Source organism: Haliotis rufescens, unplaced genomic scaffold (assembly GCF_023055435.1).
Source record: "Haliotis rufescens isolate VD_foot unplaced genomic scaffold, xgHalRufe1.0.p SCAF_6, whole genome shotgun sequence".
In the NCBI taxonomy this organism is placed as follows: Eukaryota; Metazoa; Mollusca; class Gastropoda; order Lepetellida; family Haliotidae; genus Haliotis; species Haliotis rufescens.
In genome coordinates this window covers 14,770,877-14,787,985 of record NW_025964334.1, presented here as the reverse complement: position 1 = coordinate 14,787,985, position 17,109 = coordinate 14,770,877, and the positions used below count along the sequence as shown (strand labels likewise).

The 17,109-nt window shown below is 42.9% G+C and overlaps 3 protein-coding genes across 3 annotated transcripts; 1 reads left to right on the top strand and 2 right to left on the bottom strand.

Moving 5' to 3' along the window:
• Nucleotides 1–570: 570 nt before the first annotated feature.
• LOC125374726 (uncharacterized metal-dependent hydrolase YcfH-like) lies at nucleotides 571–1,503 on the bottom strand. The gene has a single exon (XM_048385994.1). The coding sequence runs from the start codon at nucleotides 1,501–1,503 to the stop codon at nucleotides 571–573; it is 933 nt and encodes a 310-aa protein (XP_048241951.1).
• Nucleotides 1,504–2,129: 626 nt separating this feature from the next.
• LOC125374725 lies at nucleotides 2,130–2,894 on the bottom strand. The gene has a single exon (XM_048385993.1). It carries the CDS (start codon nucleotides 2,892–2,894, stop codon nucleotides 2,130–2,132), a length of 765 nt encoding a protein of 254 aa, XP_048241950.1.
• A 7,100-nt stretch (nucleotides 2,895–9,994) lies between these two features.
• On the top strand, nucleotides 9,995–15,365 carry LOC124135435. Its single transcript, XM_046500759.2, has 3 exons — nucleotides 9,995–10,146; nucleotides 11,864–11,970; nucleotides 13,034–15,365. The coding sequence occupies exons 2-3, from the start codon at nucleotides 11,872–11,874 to the stop codon at nucleotides 13,949–13,951; spliced, it is 1,017 nt and encodes a 338-aa protein (XP_046356715.2). The 5' UTR covers nucleotides 9,995–10,146; nucleotides 11,864–11,871; the 3' UTR covers nucleotides 13,952–15,365.
• The last annotated feature ends 1,744 nt before the right edge of the window (nucleotides 15,366–17,109 follow it).

Here is a 17,109-nt window from a genome sequence, read left to right as displayed (position 1 = left end):
CATCCGGAGACGTCCGTCATTGCTGGAGGAACACCTTACTTTTTAGCCGCTCTGGCACATCCGAAGACGTCCGTCATCGCTGGGAGGGATGCTTTAATATTGCTGGAAACCCTACTCCACACATTCAATCATGCGAGGCGTTAAGGGTTTGTACCCATGAATGGACACGGGTACTTGATTTACTGTGTCAATATGGAGTTTCTATATTCTTGCAACCTTACTCCACACATTCAATCATGCGAGGTGTTAAGGGTCTGTAGGTTTAATGGTATCCCCACAGCCTATGGCATCAGATAATTTAAGATGCAAAATACCCATGAATAGACACGGGTACTTGATTCACTGTGTCTTGTATTTCCTTGTACGTAGTTTTTAAATCCTTGCAGCCCTACTCCACACATTCAATCAGGCGAGGTGTTGAGGGTTTGTACCCCACAATTAGCATCGGATAATTAAGATGCAAAATACCCATGAATGGACACGGGTACTTGATGGGGTGAGTTGTGTTTATCGTGGCTGTACCACTTTCCTGACCCCCAGGAGTAACCCGGGTGTCCTTCTAGTCACTTACTAGAAGTGGTACAGGGCTTGGCTGTTGGCTGTGGTGGTGGCGAGAACCGATTCCACTGTTGTCCCACGGATCCTTGATACCAAGTAGGCCACCTCGCCTATATCATTGGGGGTGCTGATCCTGTTATTTCTCGGAGACAGGTAGGGTGCATCTGTCTCTAGGAGTAGCCTATCTTCTGGTACCCTCCTTACAGCTCTCTTTTGTTGAGATGTGAATCTCGCCACCATTCCAGAAAATCCAAAGTAGGCCCTGGGGAATTTGACCAACCAGGCCTCTAGAACCTGGTAATCTCCCCCAAAGCAATGGACATGAATGGCCATGACTGATACACTATCTGCTTTGGATTCCTGGCAGTGCCTATCTAGGATGCCTATAGCAAGGCAATGGGCCACAGCACCAAAATTCTTCTTTTCGTCCATTGCGTTGCCACGGCAATGGACTATCACCGGTAGGCCTGATGGCTTGAGTTTAAGCAGGCTTTGGAACACCTCCCTCTGTCGCACCCAGGAGGCTGGAGGGGTGGACTGGTCGATACCGATCTCCCCTAGGGCGACGACTTGAGGCTGTTTCAGGAGGTGGCAGATCTTCTCCTTGATAGCCTGGTTAAATTGGTCTGCCTTCTTAGGATGCAGACCAATAGCGTGGTGGATCCTTGTGTCCTGGCCTGTGACCTTTGGATATGTGCCCGGGTCACAATGTACGGACACCACACTAACCAACTGAAATGGTCGATCTGGATGTTGCTGGGGTCCTGGCTTTAGGGTGTCCTCCAAAGACCTACTTTCTAGGTACTTGCCAAACTGTCTAAGTTGGAGACGATCCAGATGACAATGAGAGTCAATGGCTTGAGGTGAGATGGGACCCGCAAGGGACTGACCATCAAACTCTGAGGCGCCCTCATCCAAGACGAGGACGTCCAAAACCTGCTCCATATAACAGAGTGTCCTGGTTACTGAATGGGGTGGTAGTAACGTACGCCGGGGTATCATGATGCGACATACATTAACTGGTTTACCTGACTCCCTTAAAACCATGTCCACTGTTGTTCCATTTATGGTTAGGATATGATTTTTCATGTCAATTTCGGCACTATTTTTCAGCAAGAAGTCAAAGCCCAGGATTATATCATCTCCTATTGGAGCCACATATACAGGCATTTGGAAATGCTTGTCTTGGACCTGCAATGTGACTGGTTTGGTGAGAAAACCCTGCATCTTCAATTCTCGTCCAGCAGTGCGTAAGGTGACATCATGGTTCTTCACTGGTTTATGTTGAAGCTTCTTGAATAGCTTCACCTCTGCTGCAGTATCAATTATTGCCTTTGTGCCCTGGACCAATAGCGGGATGGTAAAAACTGTTCCATGATGCACTGCATTGATGGTAACTTCAGGGCATAGACCTTTGAAGATGTCACTACTCACAGCAGTTTGTGGTCTGCTAGGACCATTGCCGTGAGCAGTGACTTCCTCGTGGGCACCTTTAAAGGAATTTGAGAGACCTAGCTGTGGCGCCCTGATTGCAGTTTCCAGCTGGCCTTCACTCCAGTGCGGGGTAGGACTTAGGCCTTTCGACCCACCCCGTTGGAGTTTAACTCCTTCTCCCCGGAACTCTGTTCCTCTCGAAATGTTACCCTTTTGTCTTTAATCGGGCTTCTCTGAGGACAATTTATCTTAAAGTGTCCCACTTGGCCACACTGGTAACATTTGTTGCTGCGACCAGGTGATGTTGCGGGACTAGGGGAACGGGAACGCCTATTGCTAAACCTTCCCATTACTTTGAATAGCATGGTTTCCATCTTGTCGAACCTTGCCTCCAGCTGGTCCATTTTCTTTTCCAGGGTTGGGGTTCTGGAATTGCTTACTGGTGACCTTGATACAGCCCTGACTTGAAAATCTCCACCCTCTTCTCGATCAGATGCCAGGTATCTTATCTGTCTCGGCTTACCATAGATGGCCTGATGGGTGTGCTGGAATGTGCGCACAGCATCCATTGCTTTCTCAAGAGAAAAGGGATGTAGGTTGGCTGCATACTGACCTGCCTCCTTCTGCTCACATCCAAGACAGAACCTCATGATGACTTGTCGCTCAACATAGTCTTCTGGCAATCTGTCAAATGCAATTGTTGCTGTTGACGTGAGCCGTTCCGACCATTTCTCGAGGGACTCATCAGGTTGTTGGCGCATGGTGTTGAATTTCACCTGCGCTGTTTCTGGAAGTTCTTGGCGATCATACCACCGTTGAAACTTCTTAACGAGATCCTCAAATGGGATATCGGGATCTCGCTCAATGCAAGAAGCGAAGTATTCACTTGCTTCGTCCTTCATGCAGAAGCATAACTGGTCCCGTAACTCCTCAGAATTCCAGTTCTCTCGTTTGGCATAAGTCCTAAACTTTAAATAAAAGCCGACCAACGACTCTTTCCATCAAAGACCAGGGCCCTAGGTACCTTGATTGCCGGGCTGTGTCTGTCCTGACTTGCATAGCTCTGCCTTGGTTGATGCTGTCTGGCCCTTCCTGGGTTAGGAAACCTGTATTCGTCATCACCAACATGATCAAGCGCTGGCTCTATGCAAATCTCTGGTTCTCTGTTACTTGGGCGACCAGGCTCGGTAATAATCTGAGTGCGTCGTCTGACATCCCCTGCCCCATACTCTCGGTCACTGAGAAATTGCCCAGGATGTATATCTCTTCCTGGTTGGTTTTCGACCCTTCCTGACTGGGGAATTGTTTGAACATGTGTGGCCTGATATTTGTCAATGACAGAAATTAAATGATTTTGCTGTCTTGATCGGTCATCTTGAATCCGAGATGCTGTTGCCTGTGCTGGCACGTTGGGTCGAACCCCACCATGGATATTCTGGTCTGGGGTTTGGACTCGGCTGCTTACCGGTACCTGTTGTGTCCGCTCTTGGCGTTCTGCCAATAATGACTGAATTAATGCATCTCTTTGACGCAACTCTTCCTCATATCGGAGTGCTGCGACTTGAGCAAACGCTGGCGGTGAGTATGGTGAGTACTGGTAAGGCGAGTACTGTGCCAGGATGTGCGGATATGTGTTGGGCATGCTGGTTGCAAGAGTGCTCGCAACTAGTGGTGGTGGCATACAATTGACTGTTGCAAGAGTGCTCGCAACTAGTGGTGGTATATGATGGGGTGTTGCAAGAGTGCTCGCAACACTGCCAACAGGTGGTGGTATATGAGTGGGTGTTGCAAGGGTGCTCGCAACACCGCCAGCAGGTGGTGGTTGATGTACTGGGGTCATTAAACCCCCATACCCTGATGACATACCGACCGCAGAATTTGGCCCCATGTTGGCTGAACTTGATATACCTGGTTGTAGAAGGCTTTGAGCCAGAGGCTGGCTATCCATTGTAGGGCTTCCTATTTCAGGGCTTCCAGGTGCAGAGAAATCAAAATAGTCAGCCAAGGAGGTGACTTTATGAATTTTTAAATTTAGAAATTCCTCCTTGGTGATTTCCCCATTATTCTCAATGTGTGCCATTATTAATTTTGCTATGGAACGGCCGATGCCAGGCACTGTGACCAAATCTTGAATTTCACAAAAGTTAATGTAAATTTTGTCTTCTGCCATGGTTTGATTTAATTTTGAAGTCCTAATTCACTTTATGAACAAGATGTTTTTATCAAAATCTATCGCAACACACAGCAGGTGTGGGATCCAAACTTCAAATTGTTGAGCAATATTGTATTTTGCAAAAATTATCGCAAAACTCAGCGAGTGTGTGATCCCAAACTCGACAATATTGACGATTCCTGTGTTGTCTTGTCACCACAGAATATTCAACAGATTTCAATTTTATTATACGATTAATCCACGATGAATAGGTATCACGGTGGACCAAAAGTGGTAATAAATCAATCTCACACAAAAATTTCGTTCAGAAAATACATATACATACAAACAATCGCTCGTATGCAAAGTATCACGGACGAGGGTAAAGGTCACGAGGTCAGAGGTTTTGTTGACGCTCGCAACAGACTGTCAAAATTTCTCAAAATCTGCCAAACACGTTAATTCGCGTGGCACATGAATGAAAAATGTTTGAGACATACATATAATAACATATAGCATCAATAATTACAATATTTGCCGTACATGGAAAATATCTTCCAATCGTACGACAAAATTTTCACTTCAGATCGGCAACGGTCAAAACAATCAAAATGGCGGCCCGTTCAAAAGCAGAAATCGTATTTTTGTTCGCAGCGCCACTGTAGTGATTTTACTTCCGCGAACAATATGGTGATTAACTGCCCTGATGGTTTCGCCAATTAATAGTGTGATCGTCCGGCACGATCTGCGTAGTGTTATTCTAAACTGCGGTCCGCGACTGTTAGCTCAGAACTAGGGATTTTACCTTTCTCGAAGCTTCGTTGCAGACGATCCCTTTTCCGGCAGCGCTCGGCCACGTGCACCTCGGCCTCGGCTGCCCGAACACTTCCGAGGGAAACCGAATGTCTCCGACGGAAGTAGAGATCGTCTCACACAACAGATATGTCCTCGTCATGGTGTGCCCCACCTAGGTTATAAAGAGATGTCCTCCTCGGCATGGTGTAGTCCACCGAGGGTACAGATATGTCCTCGTCATGGTGTAGTCCACCCAGGTTACAGATATGTCCTCTTCATAGTGTATTCCACCTAGGCTACAGATATGTCCTCGTCATGGTGTGCCCCACCTAGGTTATAAAGAGATGTCCTCCTCGTCATGGTGTACCCAAACTAGGTTATAAAGAGATGTCCTCCTCGTCATGGTGTACCCCACCTAGGTTACATATATGAAGAGATGTCCTCCTCGTCATGGTGTACCCAAACTAGGTTATAAAGAGATGTCCTCCTCGTCATGGTGTACTACATCTAGGTTACATATATGTCCTCGTCATGGTGTGCCCCACCTAGGTTTTAAAGAGATGTCCTCCTCGTCATGGTGTACTACACCCAGGTTATAAAGTAACGTCCTCCTCGCCACGGTATACCCCACCTAAGTTTTAAAGAGATGTCCTCCTTGTCATGGTGTACCCCACCTAGGTTACAAATATGTCCTCTTCATAGTGTATTCCACCTAGGTTATAAAGAGATGTCCTCCTTGTCATGTTGTACTCAACCTATGTTACAGATATGTCGTCATCGTAGTGTATTCCACCTAGGTTGTAAAGAGATGTCCTCGTCATGGAGTAACCCACCTTGGTTATAAAGAGATGTCCTCCTCATCATGGTGTCTTCCACTTAGGTTATAAAGAGATGTCCTCCTCGTCCAGGTGTATCCCACCTAGGTTTTAAAGTGAGATCACCCTTGTCATTGTGTACCCCACCTAGGTTATAAAGAGATGTCTTCCTTGTCATGGCGTACCCCACCTAGGTTGCAAATATGTCCTCCTCGTCATGGTGTAGTCCACCTAGGTTACAGATATGTCCTCGTCGTGGTGTGCCCCACCTAGGTTATAAAGAGATGTCCTCCTCGTCATGGTGTACCCCACCTAGGTTATAAAGAGATGTCCTCCTCGTCATGGTGTACCCCACCAAGGTTAAAAAGAGATGTCTTCCTCGTCATGGTGTACCCCACCTAAGTTATAAAGAGATGTCCTCCTCGTCACTGTGTACCCCACCTAGGTTATAAAGAGATGTCCTCTTCGTCATGGTGTATTACACCGAGGTTACAGATATGTCCTCGTCATGGTGTGCCCCACCTAGGTTTTAAAGAGATGTCCTCCTCGTCATGGTGTACCCCAACTAGATTTTAAAGAGATGTCCTCGCCATGGTGTATTCCACCTCGGTTTTAAAAAAGATGTCCTCCTCGTCATGGTCTTCCTCACCCAGGTTATAAATTAACGTCCTCCTCGCCACGGTATACCCCACCTAAGTTTTAAAGAGATGTCCTCCTTGTCATGGTGTACCCCACCTAGGTTACAAATATGTCCTCTTCATAGTGTATTCCACCTAGGTTATAAAGAGATGTCCTCCTTGTTATGGTGTACTCATCCTAGGTTACAGATATGTCGTCATCATGGTGTATTCCACCTAGGTTGTAAAGAAATGTCCTACCCGTAGTGGTTTACCCCATGTAGATTATAAAAAGATGTCCTGCTCGTGTTGTAACCCACCCGGGTTATACAGAGATGTCCTGCCCGTAACGGTATACCCCCTATAGGTTATAAAGAGATGTCCTGTCCGTCATGGTATACCCATATAGGTTATAAAGATATGCCCTCCTCGCCACGGTGTACCCCACCTAGGTTATAAATATGTCCTCTTCATAGCGTATTCCACCTAGGTTATAAAGAGATGTCTTGCTCATGTTTGAACCCATCCGGGTTATAAAGAGATGTTCTGCCCGTCATGGTATACTCCATATAAGTTATAAAGAGATGTCCTCCTCGTCATGGTGTACCCCATATAGGTTATAAAGAGATGTCCTTCCCGTCATGTTATACCTCATATAGGTTATAAAGAGATGTCATGTCCGCCATGGTACATGCCACCTAGGTTATACAGAGATGTTCTACCCGTCATGGTATACCCCCTATAGGTTAGAGACATCCTGCCCGTCATGGTATACCCCATATAGGTTAGAGACATCCAGCCCGTCATGGTATACCCCATATAGCTTATAAAGAGATGTCCTCCTCGTCATGGCATACCCCATATAGCTTATATAGAGATATCCTGCCCGTCATGGTATACCCCATATAGGTTATAAAGAGATGTTCTGCCCGTCATGGTATACCCCAAGTAGGTTATAAAGAGATGTCCTGCCCGTCATGGTATACCCCATCTTGGTTATAAAGAGATGTCCTGGCCGTCATGGTGTAAATGAGTCTGGGCTGATTTGATTTGACACTTCAGATATGACGTCCAGCAGTACAGAACCATCAGCTAAATCAACATTAATATGGAGAGTATTTCCCACATCCTTGGCTTGTTTAAGGAAACCGTGGCATGTCTTGTTATCATCATGAGTCTTGTCATGCTTCCCAAGAGGATCATCAGACAAATAAACGTGTGAAAAAGTGCACAAACAATTCTATCATGAAGAGCCTTCCCATTATGATTGGTAAATATTAGCGATTGAGGGAAGAGCGAGGGTGGTGGGATCTATTGTCTGACATGATTCTTTGTGTGAAGGAGTCAATATCCCGAATTTCTTGGTTTGTCCAATCAACAACACCAACAGAATACGAAAGGGCGGCTACAGCATAAGTATTTGTGGCTTTGCCTTCATTGTGAGCATTCATCTCTGAACTCTAGATTTTCTTAAGTCTGCACTTCTGCCCGAAGTTTGTCTTTGATATGGGCATATTGGGATTTGTCTCTAACCTGCATCCATACGTATAGACCTGACCTTCCACAAGATGGTCAATAACTCTTCCCCCAAGTAAACTGACTGATTCGCCCTACTCCACATTGCGGGGCGGTCGGGTAGCCTAGTGGTTAAAGCGTTAGCTCGTCACGCCGAAACCCTGGGTTCGATTCCCGACATGGGTACAGTGTGTGAAGCCCATTTCTGGTGTCCCCCGCCGTGATATTGCTGAAATATTGCTAAAAGCGGCATAAAACCGAACTCAATCAATCAATCAAATCTTCCACCTTGCCACGTTTCAGACGAAGAATGTTTCTTTTGTCGAGTCCACATGTACATGACATGCCGATATCATTTGAAAATGACACAAGGAAACAGTAGTAGTAGTAGTAGTAGTAGTAGCAGCAGCAGCAGCAGCAGCAGCAGTAGTAGTAGTAGTAGTAGTAGTAGTAGTAGTAGGAGTAGTAGGAGTAGTAGTGTACTGTTATACATGAGGTATATTTCACTGCCAAAACCAGCTTTATTATATTACAATGGAGAAAGCATTTGTAATGATGGTAAATACTTTTTTTCTGTATGTATCATATAGTTTTGCGTCTTCTGTGTTACGTGCACAAAGAATGTCCCACACCCCAAGACGCAACAATCACGGAAATCTTGATGCACAATACGGAGCTGTGAATGAGTGAGGTTCCGCTCCACTGACCTGCAGAGCCCCATCCTTCAAAGGGGTATTCTGCTCCAGTGCCTAGTGCATCCTAATCTATCCTAAGCTAAGCCTAGATGTTTAATTTGAGTCTTGTATGATACTGAGACATTGACTCTGTGTGCTCCTGTTACTGTTGTCTTTTTTTTCTCCATACAACATACTAAAATTGGCGTTATCGGATAAAGAAATGTGGCTGGAACGACTGTCGGTGTGACCAGGGGTAGGCCTCCTCTATTAGCGTCTGCCTGATATATCAACTTGTATCAAAATAAGCGACAATGTCTCCGGGAGCCAAAATAAACGACAATGTCTCAGGGCGTGTGATATTTAATTCTACAACAAATGCCTCAATGAAATGCAGCGTCGTATGAAGGCTGGAGAATAAGTGCGAAGGTTCTTATAAGAAGAATGAGTGAATGAGTGTTTGTTTTAACGCCGCTGAGTAGTATTTTAAAATTAGTCTCTTCGAGTCAGTCTTAATGTGGGAGGTGTTTAACACCGCAATAATCCAGCTGTATGACGACGGCCTGTACATAATCGAGTCTGCACCAAACAATCCAGTTATTGATTTTGTTAACAACGATCCACGCCACCTGACTAGGAATGACGAATTGACATAAACAAATCGGTAGATTTCATCCAATATTAATAAATAAAATAAGGTCAGCACACGTTATTAGTATTCCTCTCTTATAACGCTCGGTATTAAGGGAATAAAACAAGGACTGGGTCCCGTTTCACAAAGCGATCGTCCAAAGATATCTGTCCAGATAGTTTAAACAGACTTCATTTCACCACGCTTACCCTTTTACGTTAAATCAAATGGAAAGTTGCGAAAGTGGTCGGATGCGTCACGCTCATGGGGACCCTCGATCTATTGATCGGTAGTCGTACGTTGTAAATGGATATAGCTCGATTATGTAATGTCTGTAGAAGCTCATGCATATAGAATGAAAACCCAATTTAATGCGTGTGACTGTCTTGTTTGGTTCTATATCTCTCGCTCTCTTGATATTGCATAAATCTGTCTTTTAGTTGCAAAATGAAAGATTTTTTTTATGAATGAAAAAAGTAGTCCCGGTGTGACAGAGGTCACGGTTATCCAATCACAACGAATAAAACGAGTTCAACCTTATAACGACCCACGTGTGTCGTACGGATTTAGTATCTTACCACCTGTATCTTCACCGCGTTGGTAATAATACATAAAATCCCTCAGGCCTAATGATATCAAACCTCAGTTTTATCTTTCTCAATCGACTCATGCACATATAGACATACCTCACGAATCGTTATCCTACATGTTTCAGAATTTACTTTCACGGAGAAGCACTATCATATGAACATGTACGAAAGCATTAGTTTAGATGCATCGTGCTGAATTAAATGCACAGGATTACATGTGGGTATATTGCCGAGGAGATGTGTTCAGAGCTACCGGTCATTCTGGTGAATAGGCCTCCAAGAAGCGACACACATATTCCACACGGCGTACAAGAGTTGCTTCCCTTCGTTTAAACCGAAACCAGGAAGAAGAGGTAACAGCACAGGTAAATATGTATATGTATTAGTCCCCCAAACTAAAGTTACACGTCAAATGGCTGCATACTTCGTGTACACAATAGATGGCAATTGGGGTCATCTATCCAACACGTTAACTTGGACTGTTAAGATACAGAGATGGTACAATATCTCTGTAAACGTAAGGATACACTCGAGTTGAGGACATGTTTCCGGCTCAAATACCTCAACAATGTATCATCCACGAATGCTGTCCGCCTGTCCTGCTGTCGATCAGTCGTAATAAACTGCTTCGATATGTCCCAGGAACGGGGAGGTCAGTAAAAAGATCTAAGATCAAGAAATGCCCACATCGAATATGAAGACCGGATTTCTCGGAGAAAATGAATCTTGAGTTATGTCCCTTTGACTAGCTGGGATCAAAGATATGTTGATTGTTGATTTTAAGTTTAAAAAAAGGTTTTATTTGGATCGTGACATTACGGGTGAGTCCGGGTCAAAATAGGTCCCCCGTAGGCCGACCTGAAGCTGAATTTTAACGATGTTTTAATGATCTTAGAATTAGTCTGATGTTGCTGTTAATATGTCATCCTGTGTCCTTGCATGGCTCATTACAAATACCCTTACACTGTTTAATGTACATGCAATTGTGTGTCAATTGTTTCATGTCAGTACTCAGGAGGCCACAGGCCTATAGTACAATATAAATACAATGTTGAGTAATTGACTAATGTTACGTGCATTCTTTGCAGCTACAAATATATGGAGATGTTTCTTAAAATAAGTGTATGAAAACTTTTTACGGAAAGAAATGTATGTATAATTGGATTTACAATGTATACATATGGTATTTTTTAATTCTAAACTGCGAATAGAATAGACATACAAGCAGAAAATGATAGTATTACTCATCTTTAACTCTATGATGTTTACACTGTGTACGTATTTCCTTCGTCCTTGGTAATTAATAGCGTATGTGATGAACATCTAAATTTTGATAGAGCTTGTCATAACCACATTTAAATAATTGTTGTCTTACAATTGTAATCGAAGTTCTTTTTCCATATAAAAATGGTTGCTGCCTGTCAGTGTAAACACGAAGTCACACGCACTAAGTATAATTGTGTATAGATCAAAGTCCTTTGTGGTAAAAATAGTGATATGAAGAATTATAAATAACCATTTATCATTTCTAGGTAATTTACCCACATTTTTGAAAACTACTACTTTAGTTTTTACTCCAGTTAACGGTTAGTTTCCACTCATAACTGTTAAAGTTGGTGCATTTGTAGAGATAGAAAATGGCAGAAATAATACTTTATACCAATGCAATATCATCAGCAAATAGTACAAGAATAATTTACAAAGTCTGGATGTAATTGTACACTATTTTCACCGTTATCATGAATGTGCAATGCAAGTTTACTGATGAAGAATGAAAATAGAAAGGGGCTTAAGATACAGCTTTGTCTGACACCAAGGTCAGTGTTAAATATTTCAGGCAATTTGTTTCTAACACAAGCCTTTAAATTTGCATATATCTTTCTCAACACTTCAGTCATTTTATAAATAAGATCATGTCCAAATAAAAAAATCCATAACGTGCTTCTATGGACAGAATGTAAACGTGATTGATGTAACTACACTTCACTCCGAGCAGAAGAATGTTGCATGTAAATTTGAACTTGGTGAGTTGTTCCATTTCAGCCTTATTGAACACATGAGATCAGCCATTGTTCTGTTTAGGTCTCATAATGGAAGTCCTGTGTAGAGACATACCTAGCCGTCATCGGTCCTTGAAGCTTGGCGATTGTCCGCATGGAGTTCCGATGGTCCAAAACCCGATTTCGGAGGTAGGAGCATTAATACGAGAAACAGTTTTTATCAATATGTATGTAAGCCATTTGTCTTGTCGTGAAGAAAGGGTATTCATTGTCAACATTTGTGAACTGTTGATCGGCAAGCTGTCCAACACCAATTACGAAGATAACATCTAATGCTTCATTTCTGGTGTCCATCGCCGTGATATTGCTATGAGAAGCGTGAAACAACACTCACTCACTCACTCACTCACTCACTCACTCACTCACTCACTCATGCAAACCACCATAAATACAAATGCATTATCAAATAATCAATGCATGATCACTTCCTCACTCACTCAGCCACTCACTAGTTCAGCCATTCTCCACTCAGCCATTCAGACTCCCACACTCACGCACTGACTCACTCATGCAAACCACCATAAATACAAATGCATCGTTTAGTTTCCGCTCACATTGTTTACTGTTTGAATGAAGTAGGAAGGGTTTGTCTGAAGGGTCGCAAAATGTATGATTTTTTCTCAACATGACTGGTCCAGTCCATCAGATTTTACGACTGTGTTCGCTGCTGTGTTGACTTGTATTTCTAGTTACCCACTTGCACACTACATGCGAATACACCCGTGATACAAATGAAAGTAACATATACACTGTAATTACCATCTCTAGTCTGTCTTGGTCACTATAGTTACCCAGTCTAGTCCGCTTGGTCACCATAATTAACCTATCTAGTCTTTCTTGGTCACTCTTAGTGACCCGATCTCGTTTGAATTGGTCGGGTACTCGTCGGGACCCCGGATAGAACAGGTGCCCAACAGTATACGGCTTGTCCTAAGAGACGACACATTTTGACCGGTAATATACGGGACGCTGTGATATAACTAGAATATTGTTGAGACTCAACCATGTCACACATCCACCACCCGACCCTTGTAAGACACTTATGACAAGCTCGTGGTACTGAAAACAGGGGGAATACAAGAATAAAACATGTGAATCTGAAAATGGTAATATTAATTTTCTTGAAAATAAACCAAAACAATTATTCCGTGAACAATTACGGAGGCGTTGAATGTTGTTGAATGTGTTTCAGGGTTTTGCTGAGAATCCACATCTGTATTGTGGTTACCAACGGGAGGCTGGTAGAGACACCAGCAGTCACTCACGGGATCTAGAGGCCTGGGGGAAGGTATCTGTCCTGTGGGGGCTGGTAGAGGCATCGGCGAGTTACAGTCAACACGACACGACGAACAGAAGCAACAACTCCCTCACTCTACAAAGCACTTGCAGGATACAGAAAGGCACCCTTTCACTCCAGACCCCCAAAGTTATGAAGGAAAGACGCTGTAGGAAAGACATCTGCAAAAAGGCAACATACTTTGTCAATACTATTTGTATCGGGGGTGAAGCATCTCTTACAGTCCAACTGGATTCCGAGCAGGATTCGAGCAGGTCTTCTTCAACATCAGAAGGCGGGGTGAAGGTGTTCGGCTCATCCTTCAGCAAGGACATTGGTTCGTACGCCAATTCCTATTCCGGAACATGTTCTGTGTATGCCGAATACAGTTCTCCGTTTTATGAGGACAAATGGGTGTTGAAACGTACCTTGACGTCGGAGTCAGACATTGACGAGTGTGTTGAGGAGGTTGAGAAGAAGGAACAAGAGATGGAGCAGTTTGCTGAGAAGGTTCGCAATACGGACATCAATGCCCTGCACTACAAGTATGTGTTCATGTCATCTGCACCTCCCTCGTCGGGAGTTAACATGATCGACACGAGGGTGAAGGTGGGGAGTATTCTGAAGGAGCTGGGCAATGTGCTGGAGGAGGCTGGGCCAGATCCAAGCAACAACGAGATGAAGACTTTCGTGAATGATGTGAGGGTCATGGTGACAAGCCTTAAAAACATGATGAAGTCGGGTGATATTGATATGGAGACGGTGAACACTGTATATGGACAACATGCGCCTAACTATTACAGAAGGAAGCTGAAACGGCTGCAGTCTGCCTAAAGACATCCTTGGGTCCATCTCAGCGATACTTACATACTTTAGCATAGATTTACGATAGTTGCAGTACTAATAGTGTTTACTAACTCTAAACAAATATCGGCACTGTAATTAACCAATGACCTTACACCTGTCCTTACACATACATACTAACATATATGCCGGTTCTCTCGAAACGTTTTGTGAGTTTCGTTTAACTTCGAGACAAGGCATGTTAAACCTATTGTATCGTTTACGTACCTGGTCGACTCAAAGATTATGTATATGTCGGGAAGCGTTTCTTGTAATGTGTTTTTGAATGTCTCGAAGTTTCAGTTCTCGGAATGCGTTCCGTTCAACAAGGTAAGGATGCACCTGATTGTCATCGTTGCTTTGTCAGCACAATACACGGGCTCGTGGCTTTCACCAAGTTGTAAACTTGGATGACTTTCGATGTGATGAGCCTTACATTTACAACACGGATAGCTATGAAACAATGATCGCACAATTATGAGATAATACAAAATAGGATTATTAGAATATAGGATCAGTAGAATGCATCACAACGATCATTGGGATGAACTATTATATCATGTTTCTCGATCAGGTCAGGTAATATCATGGTACTTTTTTAAACTTATACAATTTCCAATGTTCTCTGGAATCGCACGGCAAAGTCGACATCAAAGGACAAAAGAAACAGGAATGTTGGTCCAAACTTCGAATTTCTAACAGCGTTTGATCAACTACCCGGGAATTGAAATTGAAAGCGCAAGGTGGTCCATTTGAACATGTGTCCACCCATCACCCACTCGGCATTGGAAGGGTTCATGTTACGTATTTACGACGTCAACACGTTCATGGTATCGTGTGTGGAAGGAAACTATAAAATGTCAACCCATGAGAATCATCTGCCGATTCAGTTGTAAAAGGTGTAAAAGACGAAATAGTGTCCTTCACTACCGATGGCCACTCACACACGAAAAGGGGGCGTTATGACAATATTGGTTTTCGTTCCCTGGATGGCGATGCCTGAATGTGTTGATGTGTTTCATTATGCAACACAAGACACACACTGGCGAATGTGTAATAGAAAGATAAGCTGAGCTGCGTCTGCCGCCATTGTTCATTAGCTGTGTTCTTGAAACAGCAACATGGATATGTTTATAAAGGGAGACAACTCTACCGGGAATAACGAGCATGATTTGTGATGACATTTAGCACCATTTTACTGGCGCTGTATTCAGATACATTACACGTGACAGTTTTTGTTTAAAAATCGTTGTTATTGTTGGTTTGTGGTTCGATCGCAGGAGACTTCCTTTCGGTGAAACTTTGTGCATCAAATGCGTCATTTCTAGGCAGCCCACAGTTACTGCCATGTTTCAATCCTCTCTGTGTGTTGTGTGTCTGTGTGTGTGCCTGTGTGTACGTGTGTCTGTGAGTGTTGTATGTCTGTGTGTGTACGTGTGTCTCTGTGTGTGTACGTGTGTGTGTGTGTGTGTACGTGGGTGTGTGTGTCTGTGTGTGTATACGTATGTGTGCGTCTGTGTACATGTGTGTGTGTCTGTGTGTGTGTCTGTGCACGTGTGTGTGTGCCTGTGTGTACGTGTGTCTGTGTGTGTGCCTGTGTGTACGTGTGTCTGTGTGTGTGTGGCTGTGTGTGTGTGTGTGTGTCTGTGTGTGTCTGTGTCTGTGTCTGTGAGTGTGTCTCCCGCCATTGCTGCATATTTCCATCATCATTAGTAGGTGCTAAAGTCTTACCATGTACATATAAAAAATAACTGTCATCAATCTCTGAGTTATATTTCGACTTTATAGCACCCTCTTCGTTTTGGGCGGTTGACCGTATTGATGTTAGGGACCCACAGACTTTCACAAATTCACAACATAAATTTTTTTTCAGAATTCCAATTCTTTCGATCAATTTCTGGTCCAATTGCACAAGTTATGGCTAAATGTCTTGTCACTTCTATTGCCCACATGTTGACAAGGAAAGAACATCTGATCTGTGACTTTCTTCTGTGATCTTGTAGCCATTATAACGGGATCTGGCTTCCCAGGTTTGTCTTGACAAGTGACAATTACAAGACTCATCCATCTGAGAGACCACACTGTCCATATATTCATAATTATTTTGCGTTTTAGTTGTACAGATGTATATAGTACATTATTTTTACTTTGAATACGTACTTGTGTAAAGGCAATTCTATTAATGTGAAAATAGTTGCTATTGATGACACACATTTCATGGACTTTTGAAGCTTGACTATATATTACCTGTTGATATGTAGATGGGTGTGAACGAATAGGTAATACAGTCTTATCTTTTCGTTGTTTGTTGATTTGTAATTAGTTCATCAGTTAGATCTTGTGTCTCACAAAAGTTTTGTTAAACCTGTTTTCTGAGTAAAAAAAATAATAATCTTTCTCGTGACAATCATGTTTCCAAAGTGACGGGGAGAATTTATGGGTTTGTTTTATTACAAATATGTAAAATAAACGTAGTTCCATTGTACGTTGTCAGACACACCCGAGTCCAATGCGGCTCCCTTGTACACGAACGGCATCGAATGTCCAAAAATTTGGAATCTGCTGCAACAATGAGATTTAACTTGAAAAGTCGGATTGTAACAGTTCTTTAAAACATGTTTTAAATATGTTGGTCTCGGGGCACATTTGTATTCGAAGTATATTTCAAAAAGCCTTCTGTTGAATTGTATTATACACATCGTGTGATCAAACTCGGTTCCTTACCTGTTAACGTGATATGTCTATACTTCGTTTGGTATACTTGTCACTTTCATGCATGTTACTGGACATGAATAATAACAGTTATATATATGTATTTATCTGATATTATTTAATCGTTATCCTACTCAAGTGGAATAATAATATTTTTACTCTAGTTAAATACCTTTTGTTATGCCGGAGCTAATTTCAGCCTGCCTTAATGACACTGTGGTCTTCGCACAAATAACATTTGTTCCATTGTAAAAACAATTATTTTATTTTAATATGTAACGGTTTGGAAACCGTTATGGGACAGCTGTTAATGTTGTTTCCGCTCTTTGTCCATTGTTGATGTATATTTTGAAAACGCAGTAGGAAGGAAATGTTTCTAGGTTGTGAACAACCGGATTTATGAGGCATCTTAACACAGTGTACTGATCCCTACTTCT

What these genes read in the sequence shown, in the direction of transcription:
- LOC125374726 (XM_048385994.1), bottom strand. Translation starts at nt 1,503, where the DNA reads ATGGAGCAGGTTTTGGACGTCCTCGTCTTGGATGAGGGCGCCTCAGAG.
- LOC125374725 (XM_048385993.1), bottom strand. Translation starts at nt 2,894, where the DNA reads ATGAAGGACGAAGCAAGTGAATACTTCGCTTCTTGCATTGAGCGAGAT.
- LOC124135435 (XM_046500759.2), top strand. Translation starts at nt 11,872, where the DNA reads ATGGAAGTCCTGTGTAGAGACATACCTAGCCGTCATCGGTCCTTGAAG. An exon ending in TCCAAAACCCGATTTCGGAG is followed by an intron (nt 11,971 to 13,033) that starts GTAGGAGCATTA and finishes AATGTGTTTCAG; the next exon opens with GGTTTTGCTGAGAATCCACA.